The 19046-nt window shown below is 41.9% G+C and overlaps 1 protein-coding gene across 1 annotated transcript; it reads left to right on the plus strand.

The window, feature by feature from the left end:
* Positions 1-13644: 13644 nt before the first annotated feature.
* LOC134874827 (zinc finger protein OZF-like) lies at positions 13645-18666 on the plus strand. Its single transcript, XM_063899042.1, is given in 4 exon segments — positions 13645-13833; positions 15368-15385; positions 16185-17543; positions 17546-18666. Coding segments are annotated over 4 exon segments (1467 nt in total). The 5' UTR covers positions 13645-13763; the 3' UTR covers positions 17566-18666.
* Positions 18667-19046: the final 380 nt, after the last annotated feature.

Below are 19046 nucleotides of genomic sequence, written 5' to 3' on the forward strand. Positions count from 1 at the left end.
AGGTATTCTGTGGGTTCTGAGTTTGTGTCCCCATTTTCCCACCAGAGGAACCGCAAATAGTCTCTATCTTCTTTGCTGACATGAAACCTGGAACATTTTTTCCACATTGCACATGACTGCGATGGAATGTTTACGGAAACGGCACAGTACAGCTGTGAGACCATTTGTAAGGTCTGGTCTTGTTAGCAGATGATCATTCAAGGTGCCTTCGTACTTTGCAGGATCTTGTCTGGTTTCCTCGGGTGGTAAACCCCTTGATGTGAAATATACCACATTTTCCCAGGCTCTGGTTGGGTGTCTACTTTCTCTGCATCCCCATCCTTGAAAACACATTCCATGAACCTCACAAAGTCGTTTTTGAACTTGGGATCTCTGTCCATCTTCCTTTTGAGGTGCTTCAGCCGAGCCAAGGCCAGCTTCTTATTGTCTGGGAGGTGAGGACGTACTTTAAAGGGAAGAGGCATCTCAAGGTGGCCATGCTCGTTTTGCTGGATTCCTCCTTTTAAGATCTGCAGGAAGGAAATATCATCTTGAGATATGCTTTTGTCGCATGATTTTGTGTCTGCAAAATCGGACTCAAGAGCCTTAATGACAGAAGATGGTGTTATAAGTGGTAGCTCTCTGACAGATACCCGATGGCAAAGACCAGTCACATCTTTAGCATTCACACGCTGTGGCGCGCTTCCCACAATGCTCCAACCTAGGTCAGTTTTAATGGCGTAGGGCTCATAGTCACCCCCCCAGAGATGACCTTTCTTGGAATTAACGCTCTGGAGCAGTCATAGCCAATCAATAATCCAACACCACAGTCCATTAATGGGGGTATCTCTTGAGCTATGTTGACAAGGTGTTTCCATTTGTTGGCTGTTTGACAAGTGGGGATATGCGCGCGGTCAAGAGGACTGAAGTCTCTCGTGTAGGCTGAATGTAAGTTGATGGAAATGTTTGAGGAGAAACCCCTGACTTTGAGATCACATACTCTTTGACTCTTCAGAATTGAATCTTTCATCATGGTGGAGAGGTTCAGTTTCACCGGCTCCATTGCTGCATGAAGCTTTTCGCACACCTCTTGATCAACAAATGTGTGACTGCTTTGTGTGTCCAGGAAGGCATATGCTAAGGTTTCATTATCAGGAGCGTTAGGTGCTGAAATCCACACTGGCACAATCATAGACGTGCTCCCACCTTCTCCTCCATTCACACAGCATGATAATGAGGATGTAATTTCTTCAACTGCACTCTGCTTTGCCTCTGCTGGGAAACGATCGTCATGCAATGGAGTTGGGTGAGTCTTTTTGCATATGCCACACATGGCTCTGTTTCTACAGTCTTTAGCATTGTGACCATTTCTCAGACATGCGAAACACAGCTTATTTTCATGTATGCATTTTTTCTTTTCTTCTACAGACATTTCTGTTAGCCTTTTGCATTTGTGTATGGAGTGGTTTTCTCCACAGCAAATACACTTGCTTGTGTCTGAGTTTTGTAATGGTGTGCTCCACTTCCTTGGTTTTTCAGCATCTCTTTACCTGATTTCATCTAGGTCTGGTGATGTGGAGCTCAATGAAACTGGGGCCTTCACATTTGTGGCAAATGTGTTTGCTTTTGAGTGCTTCATCTCTCTTCCTGGTGTCTCTGCAAAGTGCCTTAAAGCGTGCAAGGATGACACTGGATTACATGCAATGCGTGCCTCTTTAGCGATGAATGAAGCAAACTCATGAAAGCTTGGATGGTCATGGCCGCGATCCAACTGCTCTGTGACGTAGCGGTTCCCAAGGATGGATTACTGCACGGGCCTACCGGGCCCAGGCCAAGGGGGCCCTGAAGCCCAAGCCTCTGCGCTACCATTTCAATATTGTTTCTACAACATTTGAATCCTGATATCTTACTGGGGCCCAAAAGCCATATAACAATGGTTATATTATGTAATATGTCTTAATAGGGCCCCTCCCATGCCACGGGCCCCTCCCATAGGTTGTGTGTGTTATTCATCCCTGATATCGGAAAAAGGCCCCTCAATCAGGTAGCATGGGGTAGGATATGTCATATAGGGCCCTGAAACCACAGGTTATGTTAGTCATCCCTGGTATCTGAAAGGGGCCTCTCAATCAAATAGCATGGGGGATGATATGTCATATGTCTTAATAGGGCCCCTGAACCACAGGTTATGTTATTCACCCCTGATATCTGAAATGGGCCTCTCAATCAAATAACGTGGGGTATTAAATGTCACATGTCCCCCTCTATCTGCGTCATTAGTCCGCTGTCCAAGGTAGCTGCTGTTGTCCGATGGTGCAGGGCAAGCATACAGGACAGATGTATGGGCCCCTGATGTAGGGCCCCTCAATCATTTACCACCACGGGTTGTTATTCACCTCAGATATTAGTCAAATAACACTGATCTTACTCTCTTCTTCATTTTATTATTGTTATTATTGTTATTATTATTATTATGATTATTAAATTAGCCAAGTGTTGCCTGACAAAAAGCTAATTTAGCCAGTGGTCGGCTGGGAGAATCTGTGAGATTCCTAATTTGACAACCAAAGCATTTGATGTTGTAAATATTATATATAAGCCTAGATATATAATAGATATAATAAGAAAATATAAGCCTTGTTGTCTAGGAGACAGCTAGTCTGTTAGCTTACTGAATGTAGTTAGTAGGCTATAGCTGGATGTGTCAATAGAGGGCGCTAGTTAGAAAACTTGACAGGCAGGTGAACGGTTACAATACTAACGATTAAGTCAATGCAAGATGGAGCGTATTAAGTGGAGCAGCTAAACGCAAGTTCAAAAAACTGTAAGATTTGAGAGAAGCTGAGATTTTAAATCAAGTTTAAATAATTCTACAAGGGGGACAACAGCTAGATGTGATGAAGATGACAGACAGCCGGTTAGCATTAGCAGCAGCAGCAGTGATGTTATGCCAACAGAAGTGAGGGAGGAGGAGGATAATGAGGACAATGGGGAGGATAATGCGCAGACATATGGAGAGACAGCAACAGATGAACATAGTGAGGAGAGACATGGAGTGACAACAGCGAAATGTGATTAAGACGACAGACAGCCATTGAGCATTAGCAGCAGCAGTGATGTTATGTCAACAGAAGTGGGGGAGGATGAGGACAATGAGGACACATATGGAGGGATAACAGGAGGACATGGTGAGGAGAGACAGCCAGGTAGCAGCAGTAGCAGCAACAGCAGCAGTGTTATGCCAGCTGAAGCAGGGAAGGAGGAGGAGAACATGACAGTAGATTTGGAGGGGGACCAAAGGCAGATTGCCTCTGCTAGCATTGTAGAGGAGTGCCAGTTACCATGTCTTAACGGGAGAGCGCAGCAAGGGGTGTCATCATGGTTTGAGACTGTTAATGACCCAGTTTGCTGGGGGGACACTCAAAATGACAGGGCTAAAGCAGCTCTCATTGACAGAGGGGTCAAAGTGTTCCAAAACTGGAGTGCAATTTATCCTGCCTCTGCAAGAGACAGTGGAATAGGTGGCAAGATTCGTGTTCTAACAAAAGACCAGCTCAAATGCATGTTGCCAAATGGCCAAGTCGTCGATAGAGAGTGGATCACATATTCTCGGTCCACAGGAAATATTTACTGTTTTGCATGCAAATTGTTTTCGTCCAAATCACGTTCATTCGTCGCTGGTTATTCCGACTGGAAACATCCAGAGCGGATTGGCGAATATGAGAGAAGTGCGGAACATCTGGCCTGTATGAACGCCCTGCATCGTCGGACAACAGCAGCTACCGTTGACAGCAGACTGATGAAGCAGATAGAGGGGGAGAGGCAGTATTGGAGAGAGGTGCTCAGGAGAGTTATCAAGTTCTTGGGGGAGAGAGGACTTGCATTTAGGGGACAAGATGAATTACTAGGCTCACCCCACAATGGGAATTACTTGGGCAATTTAGAATTGTTATCGCAGTTTGACTCGTTCTTGGCAGAGCACATCAGAGAGTTTGGGCAGAAGGGCCGTGGCAGCGTCTCCTATTTATCCTCAACAGTCTGTGACGAGTTCATAGAACTCATGGGACAGAAAACAAGGCAAATTATTATGAAGGAATTACGTGATGCCAAGTATTTCTCTGTAATAGTTGACTCGACACCTGATTTATCCCACGTAGACCAGCTTACGTTCATTTTTAGATTTGTGAGTGAAACATGCTGCATAATGGAGCGCTTTGTTGGATTTGAGCCCATCAATAGTCATAGAGGAGAAAGTTTAGCTGATTGTGTTATCTCAATGGTGCATCAACTTGGTCTAGATCTTGCAAACTGTCGTGGACAGTCTTATGATAATGCGAGTAATATGAGTGGAAAATATAACGGATTGCAAGCCTACCTAAAGAAAAAAAGAATCCAATGATTCACTATGTCCCATGTGCAGCCCATTCTTTAAACCTGGTCGGAGTGAACAGTATTGAGGGCTGTATCAATGCGGTTGGCAATTATTTTGATTTTTTGCAGTCTCTGTACAAATTCGCCGCTGCCTCACCGCATCGCTGGGGCAAAGTATTCTGAGATTCTAACGCTCGCATAGAGCTTACTTTGAAATCCCTCTCTAACACATGCTGGAGCTGCCGAGCGGAGTCAACTAGCGCTATTTTGCAGCGCAGCGATGTCTCACTTGAGTGTGCTGTCAGAGCGCTGGAATCACTACGTGATTGCGTTGCTGCACAAAGGGATCTTTTTAACAAATTTGAGAGGGCCGCATTGAGTGTGCCTGGTGTCAGCCAGGTGTACAAGCATGGCATTTGTCGTCGAAAGAGACGCTAAGCCTTTGCTGACGAAACAGCAGAAGAGGGCATTGAGCTCGGGGGAAAACGCACATTTCAAATAGAGACATTCAATGTTGCCATTGACACACTCACACAGAGCCTCAGACACCGTCTGGAGGCATACAGGGACTTGTATGACTTGTTCAGTGCGCTTTTCTTCGAAAAGACTGAATCGGATGTCTCAGTGGTGCAGAAGGCCAGTGTTCTGGCATCTGCCTACCCATCTGATATGGATAATGTTTAGGCGATGAACTAATCCAACTGAGGTCATTCATCAAGGCTGGGGATGACACAAGCCCAAAAGGACTGCTCAGACTAATTTTGGATTATGCCCTTGAGTCTATGTTTCCGAACGTGTATGTTTCTGAACGTGTATGTTGCGCTTCGGTTATTCCTCACACTGCCTGTAACCAACTGCGAATGTGAGCGATCATTCTCTCTCCTGGGTCGGATAAAAAATTAATTAAGGACGAAGATGAAACAAGAACGTCTCTCCTGGCTTTCTCTGATGGCCATCGAGAGTGAGCTGACCAAGTCATTGGACTTTAATGACATTGTCAATGAATTTGCGCAGCGCAAAGTCCGGAAGAGATGCGTTTAATGATAGCCTATTTAATAATTTTTAGCCTTCTTCACACAAACATATAGCCTACGTTTCAGATCATAACTTCTGTGTGATTGATTTGTTCAAAAGTGATGTTTCATGAATTAAAATGTATTTTTAGCGCAACCTTTGTACTGCTGCTGATTTGTGTGTGAGTGCAGAGTTGGGTTGTTTGCCGATGTGGCGTTTGTGTGTTGGGGGGGGGCCTTGTCTCGTCGTCTGGGCCCAGGGGCCCATGGACTCATAATCCGTCCCTGGCGGTTCCACCTGGATGTCGCCCATTCAGGGAGCTTGAGCAGCATTTTCTGGTTCTCCTCACAGTCATTCGGAACCTGTAAATCCTTTATATGAGACATGGCATTACTACATGTTTGGAGGAAATCGCAGAATTCTCTCAGCTTGACATACTCCTTTCCACCAATCCTTGGCCACATATTTAGCTTCTCTCTAAAAGCCTGTTCAGCATTCAACACCATTGTGCCCTCCAAGCTCATCATGAAGCTCAGGGACCTTGGGCTCAACAGCGCCCTCTGTGACTGGATCATGAGCTTCCTAACGGGCAGATCCCAGGCAGTGCGGATGGGGAACATCACATCCTCCACCTTGACCCTCAAGACCGGAGCCCCTCAGGGTTGTGTGCTCAGCCCTCTCCTCTACTCCCTGTTCACGCACGACTGCGTGGCCACACACAGCTCCAACACCATCATCAAGTTTGCTGACGACACGACCGTCATCGGCCTGATCACAGACGGCGACGAGACGGCGTACAGAGAGGAGGTCAGAGCCCTGACATCTTGGTGCCAGGACAACAACCTCCATCTCAACGTCAGCAAAACAAAGGAGCTGATTGTGGACTACAGGAAGAGGCAGAGAGTGGCACACACACCCATCACCATCGACGGGACTCCTGTGGATAGAGTCAGCAGCTTCAGATCCCTCGGGGTAAACATCAGTGAGGACCTGACATGGACACATCACACCAGGGTCACATCCAAGACGGCTCGACAGCGGCTCTTCTTCCTACGCAGGCTGCGGAAGTTCAACATGGACCTCAGGATACTCTGCAACTTCTATAGGTGCACCATCGAGAGTATCCTGACTGGCTGCATCACCGCCTGGTATGGCAGTTGCACCGCCCTCAACTGTAAGACTCTACAGAGGGTGGTGAAAACTGCTCAGCACATCACCAGGACGGAGCTGCCATCCATGGAGGACCTCTACACCCAGCGGTGTAGGAAGAAGGCCGGTAGGATAATAAAGGACCCCCTTCACCCCAGCAACAATCTGTTCTGTCTGCTGCCGTCTGGCAGACGGTACCGCAGCATCCGGACCAAGACCACCAGACTCAGAGACAGTTTTATACCACAGGCTATAAGACTGCTGAAACTCCTGAGCTCTGTGAATGTCTACTCACATCTGTTTATAGTACACATATCTATATATACATATATTATACACATCTGCCATACACATCTGTTTATAATACACATATCTATATATTATACATATCTGCCATATACATCTGCTATACATAATATATGCATCTGTCCATACCTCCTCATTCAACAGTGTAAAGTATTTAAATACTTTCAATGTATTCCACATATATATTTCACATCCTCAAATCTTTATTGTTGTTATTGTAAATATTCTTCTCTCTTTTTGCACTATATCTTATTTGCACCATGTATGTTGAGTTGTTGGAGGAGCATGGGATATAAGATTTTCATTGCCAACATATACGTTGTATATGCTGTGCATATGACCAATAAAACCTTGAAACCTTGAAACATTGAAAATGTGGAGAAATGTGAGTGTGAAATGGAACAGTATTGAATGTGATCACTTTGAATTGATGACAATAGGGTGTTTAATAACCTGGTCATTAGTCAATTTGATCCAACAGTTAAGAGTGAATGTGATGTATGTAAGGACCAGGTTGAAACCTGTATGCATGAGTTGTTGAATGCAGAGAGCTTGTTGAGTATTTTGGAAGGATGGAAGAGTTATTTAGCAGATGTTGGAATGAATGGTATGTGAGCGAAATGGAATGGAAGGAGTTGTGGTTGTTTGGTGCGATTGTGAAGAAGGATGGATGCAATGTGTCTCTGCTTAATTGTGTTCTGAGCCATGCAAGATACGCCGTAACCTGAGGAGGAACAGTGCCCATTATGAGGGGAGGAAAAATAATGTTTTGAGCATTTTTGTAAGGACCACAAGAAGGGACCTAACTATGCTTCATAGCCACATGGGGAAAGAAACTTTAGAGGAAGACTTTATAAACGGAAGCTCCTTATTATCAATGGAAGAAGACATTCTGGTCTGTAATTTTGGAAAATGATGATGGAAGGTTTATTTTGTTGTGGTTTTGAAAGGAAAATGGGGGACTCATTCTGAACAAAGAAAAAGACATTGTTTATTTTCGTAAAGATGTTTTGTTTTATTTTGTTGATTTTTGATTATGTTTTGTTTATTTCATTAATTTGCATGACAAGTTTGGGTTTTTGGTGGAGGAGGAGTTATTATTTGTTATTGGAAATGTCTGAGAAGAATGAAAGGAACCATGCGGGAAATGAAAATACATATTGATATGTAAGATTGTGAAAAATAAAAAATGAAAGTACAATTAAACAAATAAAATGTAAAAAATGTAAATAAAATGTAAATATTTACTTTTTATAATAAAATATCAAAAAATTTAAAAAAAGTAACATTCATGGTTGAGATATATATTGCCCAAATGTACAGGTTCGAATCCTGTCGCTGGAGTATGAATATTGTTTATTTTCATTTTTATTTTTTGGCCAGCATATTTTGTGTTGTTGTCTGTGGGTGATCTCCAGATGTGCATTTTACATGAACTGGTGATGTTAACGCATTTTCGGCAAGGTTTTCTCCGTTGTCTGGTATATATATAATACATTGAGTTACATACAATTGTTATCATAAAGGACTGTTTCTTTTGACCCTATTTATTTTATTCCTGGGAACCAGAGGAAAACAATGTCCTCCAATTTCCTACCTACTGTATTTAGGTTTTAAAAAACATCCTGCATTCAAATACAAATTGTTAAAAGAAAAAAAAAAACATCCTGCAAATTAGACTTTTTTAAATTTAGTTATTTTAGTGGGAAAAGAGAGCAAAACTACAGGTACAGAATACGCTCTGCTTCAGTTCTGTCTCCTGCAACAATATTGAGTCATTATGTCAGAAATAAGAATCAGAAATACTTTATTCATCCCAAACTGGGATTTATTTTTATTTTTATGTCTTTGAAGATGGTCCTGATGTCCTGAACACAAATTATTTAACTGCTTTTCAGAACTAATTATATAATTCCTAACATGTCAATAAACAAGAACATATATGATTTCCATGGTAAAATACCAATAGATGAACAATATTTGACATCTCCTCCTTGTATAAAATAATGATGTTGGTATGCCGGCCATTTTGGATGAAAAGAAACTTCAGAATCAGAATCACAAATACTTTATTTATCTCAAATTGGGAAACATGTTTTGTTACCGCAGCAAAATACAATACAATATGAAACATAGCAAAAAAATGGAAATAAAAATAAGAAATATACAAATATTAAATAGTGTAATGGAATGGAATATTGAATGAAAATATAATATAAGTGTAAGTGTGCATGTTAAGTCCAGTTCACAGAGAGGCTATGGAGCAGTGAGTTGTCTGCCTGCCAGAGGGGAATTATTGTACAGAGTTATTGCAGTGGGCAGGAATGTTCTCCTGTACCTGTCCTTGTGACAGCGAAGCTTGAGCAGTCTGTTGCAGGTGGAGAGGGAGTCTTCCTCTCCACCACAGCCTCAAAAGGGTCCAATTTGATGCCGATGACAGAGCCAGCTTTCTTGGGGGGGTCAGAGGCAAGGAGATTATTGGGGGGATGTTGAAGCCCAGATGAGTGGTTAAGGTGAGGTATACAGTTCTAACTAATGACATATCACTGGAAGCAGGGTGCGATTTGACAAAAAAACAGAGGGGGGGATGTTTTTTATTTTTTATTCATAGACAAGAACATTGGACTTTTAACTTGCATAGGGAGAAAAAAACGCAAAAGGTAGGCTATATATATACACCTGTTCACTAAATAATTCACTAAAATAGCAAAACGTGCTGTCAACAATTCAGGGACAGGTCTGGAAAACTAGACTAGGTAAACAGTCGGCTCTGGTGACGAATTTGTGGTGGCTTTTTCGGTTTTCCTGTCGGGGCATTGTCTGCAGCATTTCGGCCCTCTTTTATCCACAATTCTGCAAATGTGTGCGCAGGAAAGGATGCCACCTCTGGACCATTGACACCAATGAACAGTAGGCCATTCAAAGTGGAGACGTGCATTCTGTTTCGTTCTTCCGTGAGGATGTGGTTCATCGCACTAAAGCCACGCTCGCACTCAGCCGTTGACACAGGGAGCGTGGAGACAGCGATGAGCACTTTTTTCAAGGTCTCCCCAGTGACACCATTGCATTTCAGTTCATGAAATTCTTTGAGGAGTGTGGGCATATTTGTGTCTGCTATAGCAAGGCTTTTATGAATGGTCAGAAGTTTGTCATCCCCATAAAGCAACCGTTCATCTTCATCGGAGGGCCAATTTGAGGGGTTCAGCGCAGCCGGCGCAGAAAAAATGCCGTTGTCATCGAGCCTGCTCTGGATGTTATCGGCCAAGGAGATGAAAAAACGCTCACGAAAGGTCTCTGCCTTCCGCTGTTCTCCGTCACTCGGCTGAGACACATTAACCCCCTTAAATGTTTGCTTACTGCCCAATTCCTCCTTCAGACATCGTATGTTCACTCCATCGGCATTCCTCATAGCCCTCAGTGTCCGCACGGCAACGCCCACCTCAGCAGTAGCGGTGATTGCTGTGGCATCTCGTCTCTGAAGAAAGAGGGACAGGTCCTGCATCGTTTCGAGCGCGTCTTTTACGAATGCCATCTCCACCACGAAAAGCCACTGAGTCATCTTAGCATGCATTCCCTTACATTTGGCCCTGTCTTTGGTTGATCGTGATGTGTCTTTGGCCAGTGACGCGAAGAGTTTGACCAGGGCTGGATAGCTTTGCCAAAGAGCCGTCACAGATGTGCAAGACGAGGATAGCCAGCGCACGTCAAACACCCTTCCTATCCTGCGAGCTTGCATCTCCAAATTGGAAGCGACAAGCTCTAGCTCTCGCATGTTCTTTGGACTTTGAGAGAAGAAGGCGTACAGGGAGTCAGTGAACATCTGGAAATGACTTGCATCTGTAATTTGTTTGACAGAGTCATGGACGGCAAGTTCTAGTTTGTGATTCATGCAGTGAATGACAATCAGGTTGGGGTTAATCTCCTCACGTAGGAGTGTGGCGACCCCCTTGTATCGGCCCAACATAGCGGCGGCCCCATCCGTCGCGAACCCAATTAGTCGGGAGCGCAACATGTCTTTTGAGATACCCTGCTTCTCAAGGCACTGAAGCACAGTGTCACGGATCGCCGATCCAGTGCACGACTGCAACTCAGCAAGTTGGAAGAAGAAATTGCAACACTCCCCTTCAAATGGAATTCTAATGTAAATGATCAGACATGTTTTATTTGAAACTGTTGTGCTCTCATCAATGAGAATGCTGAACTTGTCGGGTGAGCTTTTAAGGAAGTCCACCAGACGCACTGTCATTTTCTCTGCAATAAACATCAGCATATTCCGACATGCCTTGTCAGAATGCAGCATGTTACCGAGGTTAACATCGTTGAGTTGTTGCAGTTCAACCAGGTGAGGCTGCATTTTGAATGACAGGTCAGTGTAGCAGATCATGTAAGCTGTGCGAATGCAGTACTCTGTGGTTTTTAAACTATGCTCATGATGCTTTCGCCACAGAGCTGCACTGTTCTCATTTGCCTTTTCAATTGCGGCGTCTTGTCTTTTTTGTACAATTTCAATACATTTGATATGGCTTTGACATTTTCCGTGCTTGCTGATTTTGTCATTTAATTTTTTTGCCGTTTTGGCTTTTATGCCTTTAATGAAGGCAGAGTCTATATGAAGCCTTTCCTGTGTGTGTGGGCCTAAATCCCTGACGTCGGAACAAGCTTGGCACTTGACTGACCCGTCTGTGCTGACAGCTAGCCACTCACGACCCTCTCTCCATTTAGCAAAGCGCCCCGGCTCAATGCACCCTCCTACCACATGCGTTTCAGAGTCGCTAGCAACATCGGCGTTTCTTTCATCAAGTGGCTGGGAATCGTCCTGCAGGCCTACATGAACGCCAACCTCCAGCGAATTTCTTGCGCTATCACTCTCAGGTGTTAATTTCGTTGTTTTATTATTTGGTCCCGTAAAGTAGGACGATATGCTGCTCTGAACGCGTTTCATGTTTGCATCAGCGCTGTTTTTCCTGCAAAGTTCCCGCACTAAAATGTTACAATGTTTTTGTTTTCGATGACGTTCCGAAATATGCGCAGTCTGCCAGAAGGCTGCTGAATAGCCTACTCTGACACTGAAGATCGTTAGATTTCAAGAGTTTAAGTAGTCTAGCAGTTAAGTTGCATTCATCGCTATCAAGGGGGGGAAATCCTTGTCCCCACCGGAGATAAAAATAATTTAGCAGAGGTAGGGATAGGAAAACCAGAGGGGGGGAAATCCTCACCATCCCCCCCTACAAATCGCACCCTGACTGGAAGGCCCGGGATGTTCTCTGTACAGGGCAGCAGGGATTGATAGAGTAGCTCAAAAGAGTAAAAGGAGGTTCATGAAAACATAATGTCCACTACAGAGGACACAAGTCAATGGGCTGGGTCTCAGGAGGAATATGGTAGATACTAAAATCACAAATGCAAATAGATTTAAAACAATCCACACATACAATTCAATTTAGAAACTAGACACATTTAAAACAAAACATGCATTGAGAAGTAAGAAGCATTGGAGATCTAGAAATGTGTAGAGCCTTAAATCATTTTCAAGTTTTATTGAGTATTACATGGTTTCTCTTTGACCCGCCCTGTCTAATTCGCTATATGCTCTGCTACTTCCTGGTTTTAGATAAACCAGCTCAGGAATTTCCGGTCAACTGTCAAAGATGTCGTTCTATACTCGCTGCTTGCAGGATTTACCTCAGGTCCACATCAATGATGTACACCAACTTATTCAGGCAACCTCAAAGACATCATCAAGCAAACGTGAAAAGGGATTTAAGCTGTACATATCCAGCTATATCCATGACTACGAAGATAAGTTGGCAAAAGTATAATTCTATCTTTCTATAGGCCACGAGACAGCTAGCTAGCTAGCTTGCACCACGCTAGCGATAGCATAACATCGGTAAACTGAATATAACTACCGTTGGCAGCTTTGAAATGTATGCATTAACATAAAGTTGTGTGTTGCTATGTCTTTGTCCTTGTTGAGTTTGTTGCTTCTGTTTCTCAGTCTCTGACAAGAATGAGGCAGGAGAGGTGTCTGTGAGGGAAAGCTGCTTCAGGTCGATGAGGAAAAATGAGAGACCTCACAACTTGAGTGTAGGAGAATGAGAGCAGGTTCAAAGTAATAATGTTAAAAGTCTCTGCTTTCTGGGAATGAAAATGACATTTGCCAGTATAATACAGGCTGGAGAATAAATAGTGACTATACTGTTTGGACCTACAGCCTACTGCTGTAACAATTATTTTACTGAATAGCACATGGTACACCATCTAGGTTCAGTGTGTAGTAGACATATGGGACACAGATCAGGATTGCCAGAGAGTAGAGACAGTAAGGTTGCCAGCCTTTGACATTGTACACAGTGAGGCTAAAACATATTACTAGCTACAGTGTGAACCTACATAATTCCATAATTGCATATACAACGTATATGTTGGCAATGAAAATCTTATATCCCATGCTCCTCCAACAACTCAACATACATGGTGCAAATAAGATAAATAAAATAGTGCAAAAAGAGAGGAGAATATTTACAATAACAACAATAAAGATTTAAGGATGTGGAATATATACATATGTGCAATATTATGAGCTGGTTTATAGTTGTGGTGTATAATTTGCAGTTTTGCAGAAGTTCCATGTAACGTTCCATGCATTAAGCGAATTGGTCATCTGTGTATTTTCTTTGGTCTTGTGAAGAAATATATAGCACACATATAAGTAATTTAAGGAAAGTCACACAGGACCAACCAAAAAACAGCAGAAGAAAACAGATCAATACGAGGACACACAAAATTGCAGTTCGTTTATCAGTGCTATATTTTATTTTGAAATCTGTCCCCGGAAGTAACGGTCGATAGCTAGCTTGACCGGGACTCCGTTAGCCGCAGCGTTAGCCGTTCAGTTAGCTCTCCGGTTTACTGAATGTTGTTCAAGAGCAGAAACACATAACATGTTTAGAGAAGAGATGGACCGACAGCGGAAGCTGCTTGTGCATGAAAGGAAGCCGGGAAAAAGAACAGGTTAGTAATACTTATGTTTACAGCGCTCCTGATGAGGCTAAGCTTACATTAGCTGCGGCAAGCTAGCTTCAGCCTGATCCTTTACTTTGTGTTTGTTATAAGCAGCGGGCAAAGTAACGAAGTACATTTACTCCTCAGGCTACTGTACTACACTAATAACATGAGGTACTTGTGCTGTACTTGAGTTTTTTTATTTTCTGCTGTTTTTTTACCTTTAACTACACTGCATTTAGCCGAGAGCTTTAGTGTCTTTGCAGATTCAAAACAAAATATAATTGTAATAATAATAATTAGGACATGTTATTCTAGACTAACCCACCCAGCAGTATATAGAGGGATTCTAAATGAACGCCACCTTTACCAGCTGCAACATGTAAGTGATGAACTCATTAATGCATCAATAATTATGATATAACAGACGAGTCATTCAAGAACTGGAGGACATTCTCTGTCCCACCTGTGAAATGCGGCAGCGCATTCTTTTTCAAATAATTGTTTCGAGTTACGAATTGTCCCCTGAATCCTTAGGTTACACTTGAGAACATCGACACATATGCCGCTGACAGCCACGCTCGCAGGTAGCGGTTTGTTTACTACTGTGAAAAGCAGAAGTAGGAAGCGTCAGGTCAGAGCCTGCCATTCGGCGCATAACATACATCATTACCAAACGTGTGATTGGTTAAGAGAACACCAATGATTTTAAACTTCAGACAAATTTCCACCCATTCCAGTAATTCAAATCCAACGACGCTGTTCCAGACTGTATGCTGGAGAGAATCGAAGTCAAACAGGCTGGTATTACCAGGCTAATGTGCTTCTGCCATGGACCAAAACTCAGTCCTCTCTTTTATTTCATAGTTATTTTATTCTTTCAGTTCAATTGTGGCACTCCAATCCAATCAACCCAAAATGAAGCAATTCAATTCAAAGTTATCTTTCTTTATTTAGTTAAATAGCCTGTATAAGTTTGTCCTTGCCTTGAAAGTGGCATTGTATTCTGCAGCTAGCATGAATAAATGAAATAAACCTTTTAATAAAAGGTGTACCGTAGATGCCGGAGCTGGCTAAAGCATTTTGTGTCATTTTTTGTCATGCTTTGCTACTTTAAAAAATAGAAATAAATGTATAATGAAGAATAGAAAATAAAGGATTAATTTGAAAAGGTTTGGATGTGTAAATGTCCTCCAATTCTGGAATGGCCCGTATGTTTCTGTTCATAATGAAGACTTGCTTTTAGTTAAATAGTTCATGAAAATGGTAACTGATAACGACAATTTGATGGGTGGTAATTCAGGAGTATTACATTTAAGTAACAAAGCAATGGAACCTGATTTGTTTGTTATTTTTGTTTTGCCTCAATAACAAATGCACAGCAAATATATACAGTACAAGAGAACACATACTATCAGTTAGCACAAATCTGGATTTTATCTCAAAAAGTCAACATGCTCATAGTTTTACATTTCTTTACTCTGAAAAGAATGAAATCCTAGCTCCTGTCTGAAACAATGTACGTCTTTGCTCTTTTTTATAGAAAAAAGTCCCCACCCTTGTAAGTAAAGCACCAACATGGGTTTTTTCTTCCCCTTTACTCTTGTAATGTTTCTAGAGTTTGTGGCAATTAAAAATATAATTATCATTGCTTGGTTTTAGTTGGTTTCACAAAAAAAAAAAAATGTGCTCATTGTGGGCGAAGTTAACAGCTGACCACCGAGCAACGCCTGTCCTGCACACAGCAGTCAGTGCCACAGGCTGACCGGCCCATTTTCAATAGTTGTTTTTCAGGTCGGTCCAAAAGAATAAAAGCAAAAGATTTTAAAATGCTAGTTTTCTGAATGGAGTTTGGTTGATCATAAACTAACTTTGTTGTTACACAACATAACAAAGTCATCCAAGCGTAAATATAGCAGCTACTGTGTTTATTTGAACACAGATCATTTATTTACATTTATAAATGTCAATTTGATGTTTTTGCTCTGCGTCCTGTAGGAATGCAGCAATCCAAAAATGTAAAACGCCAATCAAACCGTTTCATGAGCTCATCTTTACATATTCGATTAAAGCAGCAGGAAGTGTTAATCTAAGTATTACCTGGTACTAGAACAGGATCTGTAGTGTGATGTTGGGACACTGTGACTGATCTGCAGGACTAACTGTCCCGAGCATCATTGACCGCTCTTACAGAGGAAATCACAGATATCAGGAGCCTCAGACCTCAATGTGAAGCCTCAGTTATTAATATGGTTTCCTGTTAACCTCCTCGTGTGACAGGCGACTGTTGCAGAGCTGGTCTGGTCTTTATGCCATGAGGTTATAGCTCACAGTGATATAAATGTCTGTCTGTGTTTCAGTTTTACCTTCAGATGTACGAAAGGTGATTGTTGGTGAAGAACAGCAGCAGATGGTTTCACTCTCAACTGCAGTCGTCCAGCAGCTGTTGGTGGTTAAAGAAGAGGTTCCCCCTGAGCAGCATGAGAGGAGTTCCATTCTGGACCCAGAGCCCCCCCCACACATTAAAGAGGAACAGCAGGAACTCTGGAGCAGTCAGGAGGGAGAGCAGCTTCAGGGGCTGGTGGAGGCTGATATCGAGTCCACCTTCACTCCTGTCCCTGTGAAGAATGAAGATGAGGAAGAGAAACCTCCGTCCTCACAGCTTCATCACAGACAGACTGAACTAATGGAAACACAAGCTGATGGAGAGGACTGTGGAGGATCAGAACCAGCCTCAGATCCAGATACACATTTACAACCAGATACTGAGGACAACACTAGAGACTCTTCTGAACCTGAGACTGATGACAGTGATTTTTGGAAGGAGACCAGAGAGCATCCATCAGGTTTAAACTCTCTGGAAAGTGATCAAGTCCCTGTCAGTGATTCCAGACGTAGTGCTCGAGAGAAACCGTTTAGCTGCTTTCAGTGTGGAAAAAGATTTAGCTGTAAGGGGGACCTGAAGGGACACATTATAACTCATACAGGAGAGAAACCATTCAGTTGCTCTGAGTGCAATACAGTATTTGTGTTTGAAGAACAGCTTCATTTACACTTAATAACTCATAAACGAGAGAATTCCTTTAGTTGTTCGAATTGTGATATGAGTTTTGAACAAAAAGTGAATCTGACAAACCCCATTGCAGTCCAAACAGGGCGCAAACTCTTCCTCTGCTCTGTTTGTAACTCAGGTTTCAGTGATAGTGAGGCTTTAGTTCAACACATGAGGATCCACACGACACAAACACAGTTTAGTTGCCCAATTTGTAGTAAAGAATTTGCCTGGAGAAGATATCTGACAAAACATATGGATATCCACAAAATCTACAGCTGCAGTGTTTGTTCCAAAAAGTTCACTCGCCGTTATCAGCTGAAATACCATCAGTGTGTTGATCGTCAGTCCTCAAAGCTTCATCGGAGCAAAACACAAAATGAAGTCCTCGTCAGTAATGATAGGTGTAATACTGCTGAAAAACCATATAGTTGCTCTAACTGTGGGAAAATATTTGGCCAAAAGCACCATCTAAAGAGACACCGGAGATCTCATACAGGAGAGAAACCATTTAGATGCTCAGTATGTAGGAAGTATTTTGCACGAAGTGACACGTTACAGACACACATGAGCATCCACACCGGAGAAAAACCATTCAACTGCTCAGTTTGTGAGAAAACATTTCTGCGCAAGGCACATCTGAAGAGACATATGGGAACTCATACGGGGGGAAACCATTCAGCTGCTGATTGTCTTGGAACAGATACGTAGAGGTCACACACTACATAGGAGTTCTCCAGAACCACACTGAACTCCAAACATAAGAACATGTTTATTCAGATTGTCTCTATCATGCGAAGCAACACAAGTAGGTTACATTACTGTCTCATTTTCTAGGCAATTACTACTATATTATTGGTTTTATATGTGATTTTAATGTATTTAATTTCCCCTTCACAGCACTGTTGTTTGGACTCTCTGGTTGTTTGGACTGTTGTTATGTCTCTAGTGTGCAGCATGTTTAAAGTCATGTAGTTGTTTAATTGTGTACATCCTTTATTCTTGTTTAACATGGCCCACAGATGACCCATGCTTTTTAATATATCAGTGATTCTAAATATTAGGCAAACAAATCTGTTTCCTTGTTTTGATTACCACAAACTGTTCATAGAGGGGAATATTTAGACTATATAAACAAATGAGGACTATGGCATTGTTGAAATTTTGATTTAGAAAGATTTAAAGGAAATTCAACTTTTGCATATTTTAAGGGAAACCAAATGTTTTGCATTAAATTCATTATTATCAAAACACTTTTCCTGTTATTTAACATTAATATTTAAGAAAGGGATAAAATATATTTCTGTAAATGTAATCACTTTTAATGAAAATGTACTTTATGACATGAAATGGTGGACATCTTTATGATGTGCTCTAACATTGTTTGTTTGCAGTTGATGAATGAAAAGTGCCAGAGCATGGAAAACATGTGTTTTCTAACATCCTGAGATCGACAGAATATTATTATTATTCAGGTTTTTTTTTTAAATCACAAATCATGAAATCCCAAAGCCACCCTACAGTGAGAATGACCCAGGTCCTGATCCATTTAAAGAATGGTAGGTAGGTATCAATGTCTGGAAGCAGATTCCGGCAGCTACTTGTAACAGTGGAGGGAGCGGAGGAGCTAGAGAACCAAGGTCAAGTGTAGGAAATGTATTGCTCACATGTTATGGAGACATCATTAATTGACATGTTAAAATAACTTCATGTTGTGGCCAACTATGGTAGAATATATTTTCAGGGAGAAGAAACACAAAGAAACAAGTGTGGAATAAATGAAGCAGCTCTTTTAATTCCTCTGTTTCCTTTACTCCTTTCCTTTCAGTTTGGCAAACACTGCGTTGTTCAACAATCTCAGCTCAAGACAAATATTCAGCATTAGAGCATTTTAAAATTTCATAAATGTTATAAATGAGAAGAGAAAAAAGTTTATTGGATCAAATCTACTTTTCTATTTCTTCAATAAACATTTATAAAGGTTATGAAATAGCATAACTATAAAATCAGGTCAACCTGTGGAAACATCGACTTAAGTTAACAGGTTATCATTCAACTCTCCTGTGCTAAAAAAAAAGGATTTGTAATGACCACCAAGTGGTTTGTAAAACATTCCTAAAAATGATACAGATCTATAGATCTGTGCATTGGACCGTATGCATGTGAACAC

This window comes from Eleginops maclovinus, chromosome 13 (assembly GCF_036324505.1).
Source record: "Eleginops maclovinus isolate JMC-PN-2008 ecotype Puerto Natales chromosome 13, JC_Emac_rtc_rv5, whole genome shotgun sequence".
In the NCBI taxonomy this organism is placed as follows: Eukaryota; Metazoa; Chordata; class Actinopteri; order Perciformes; family Eleginopidae; genus Eleginops; species Eleginops maclovinus.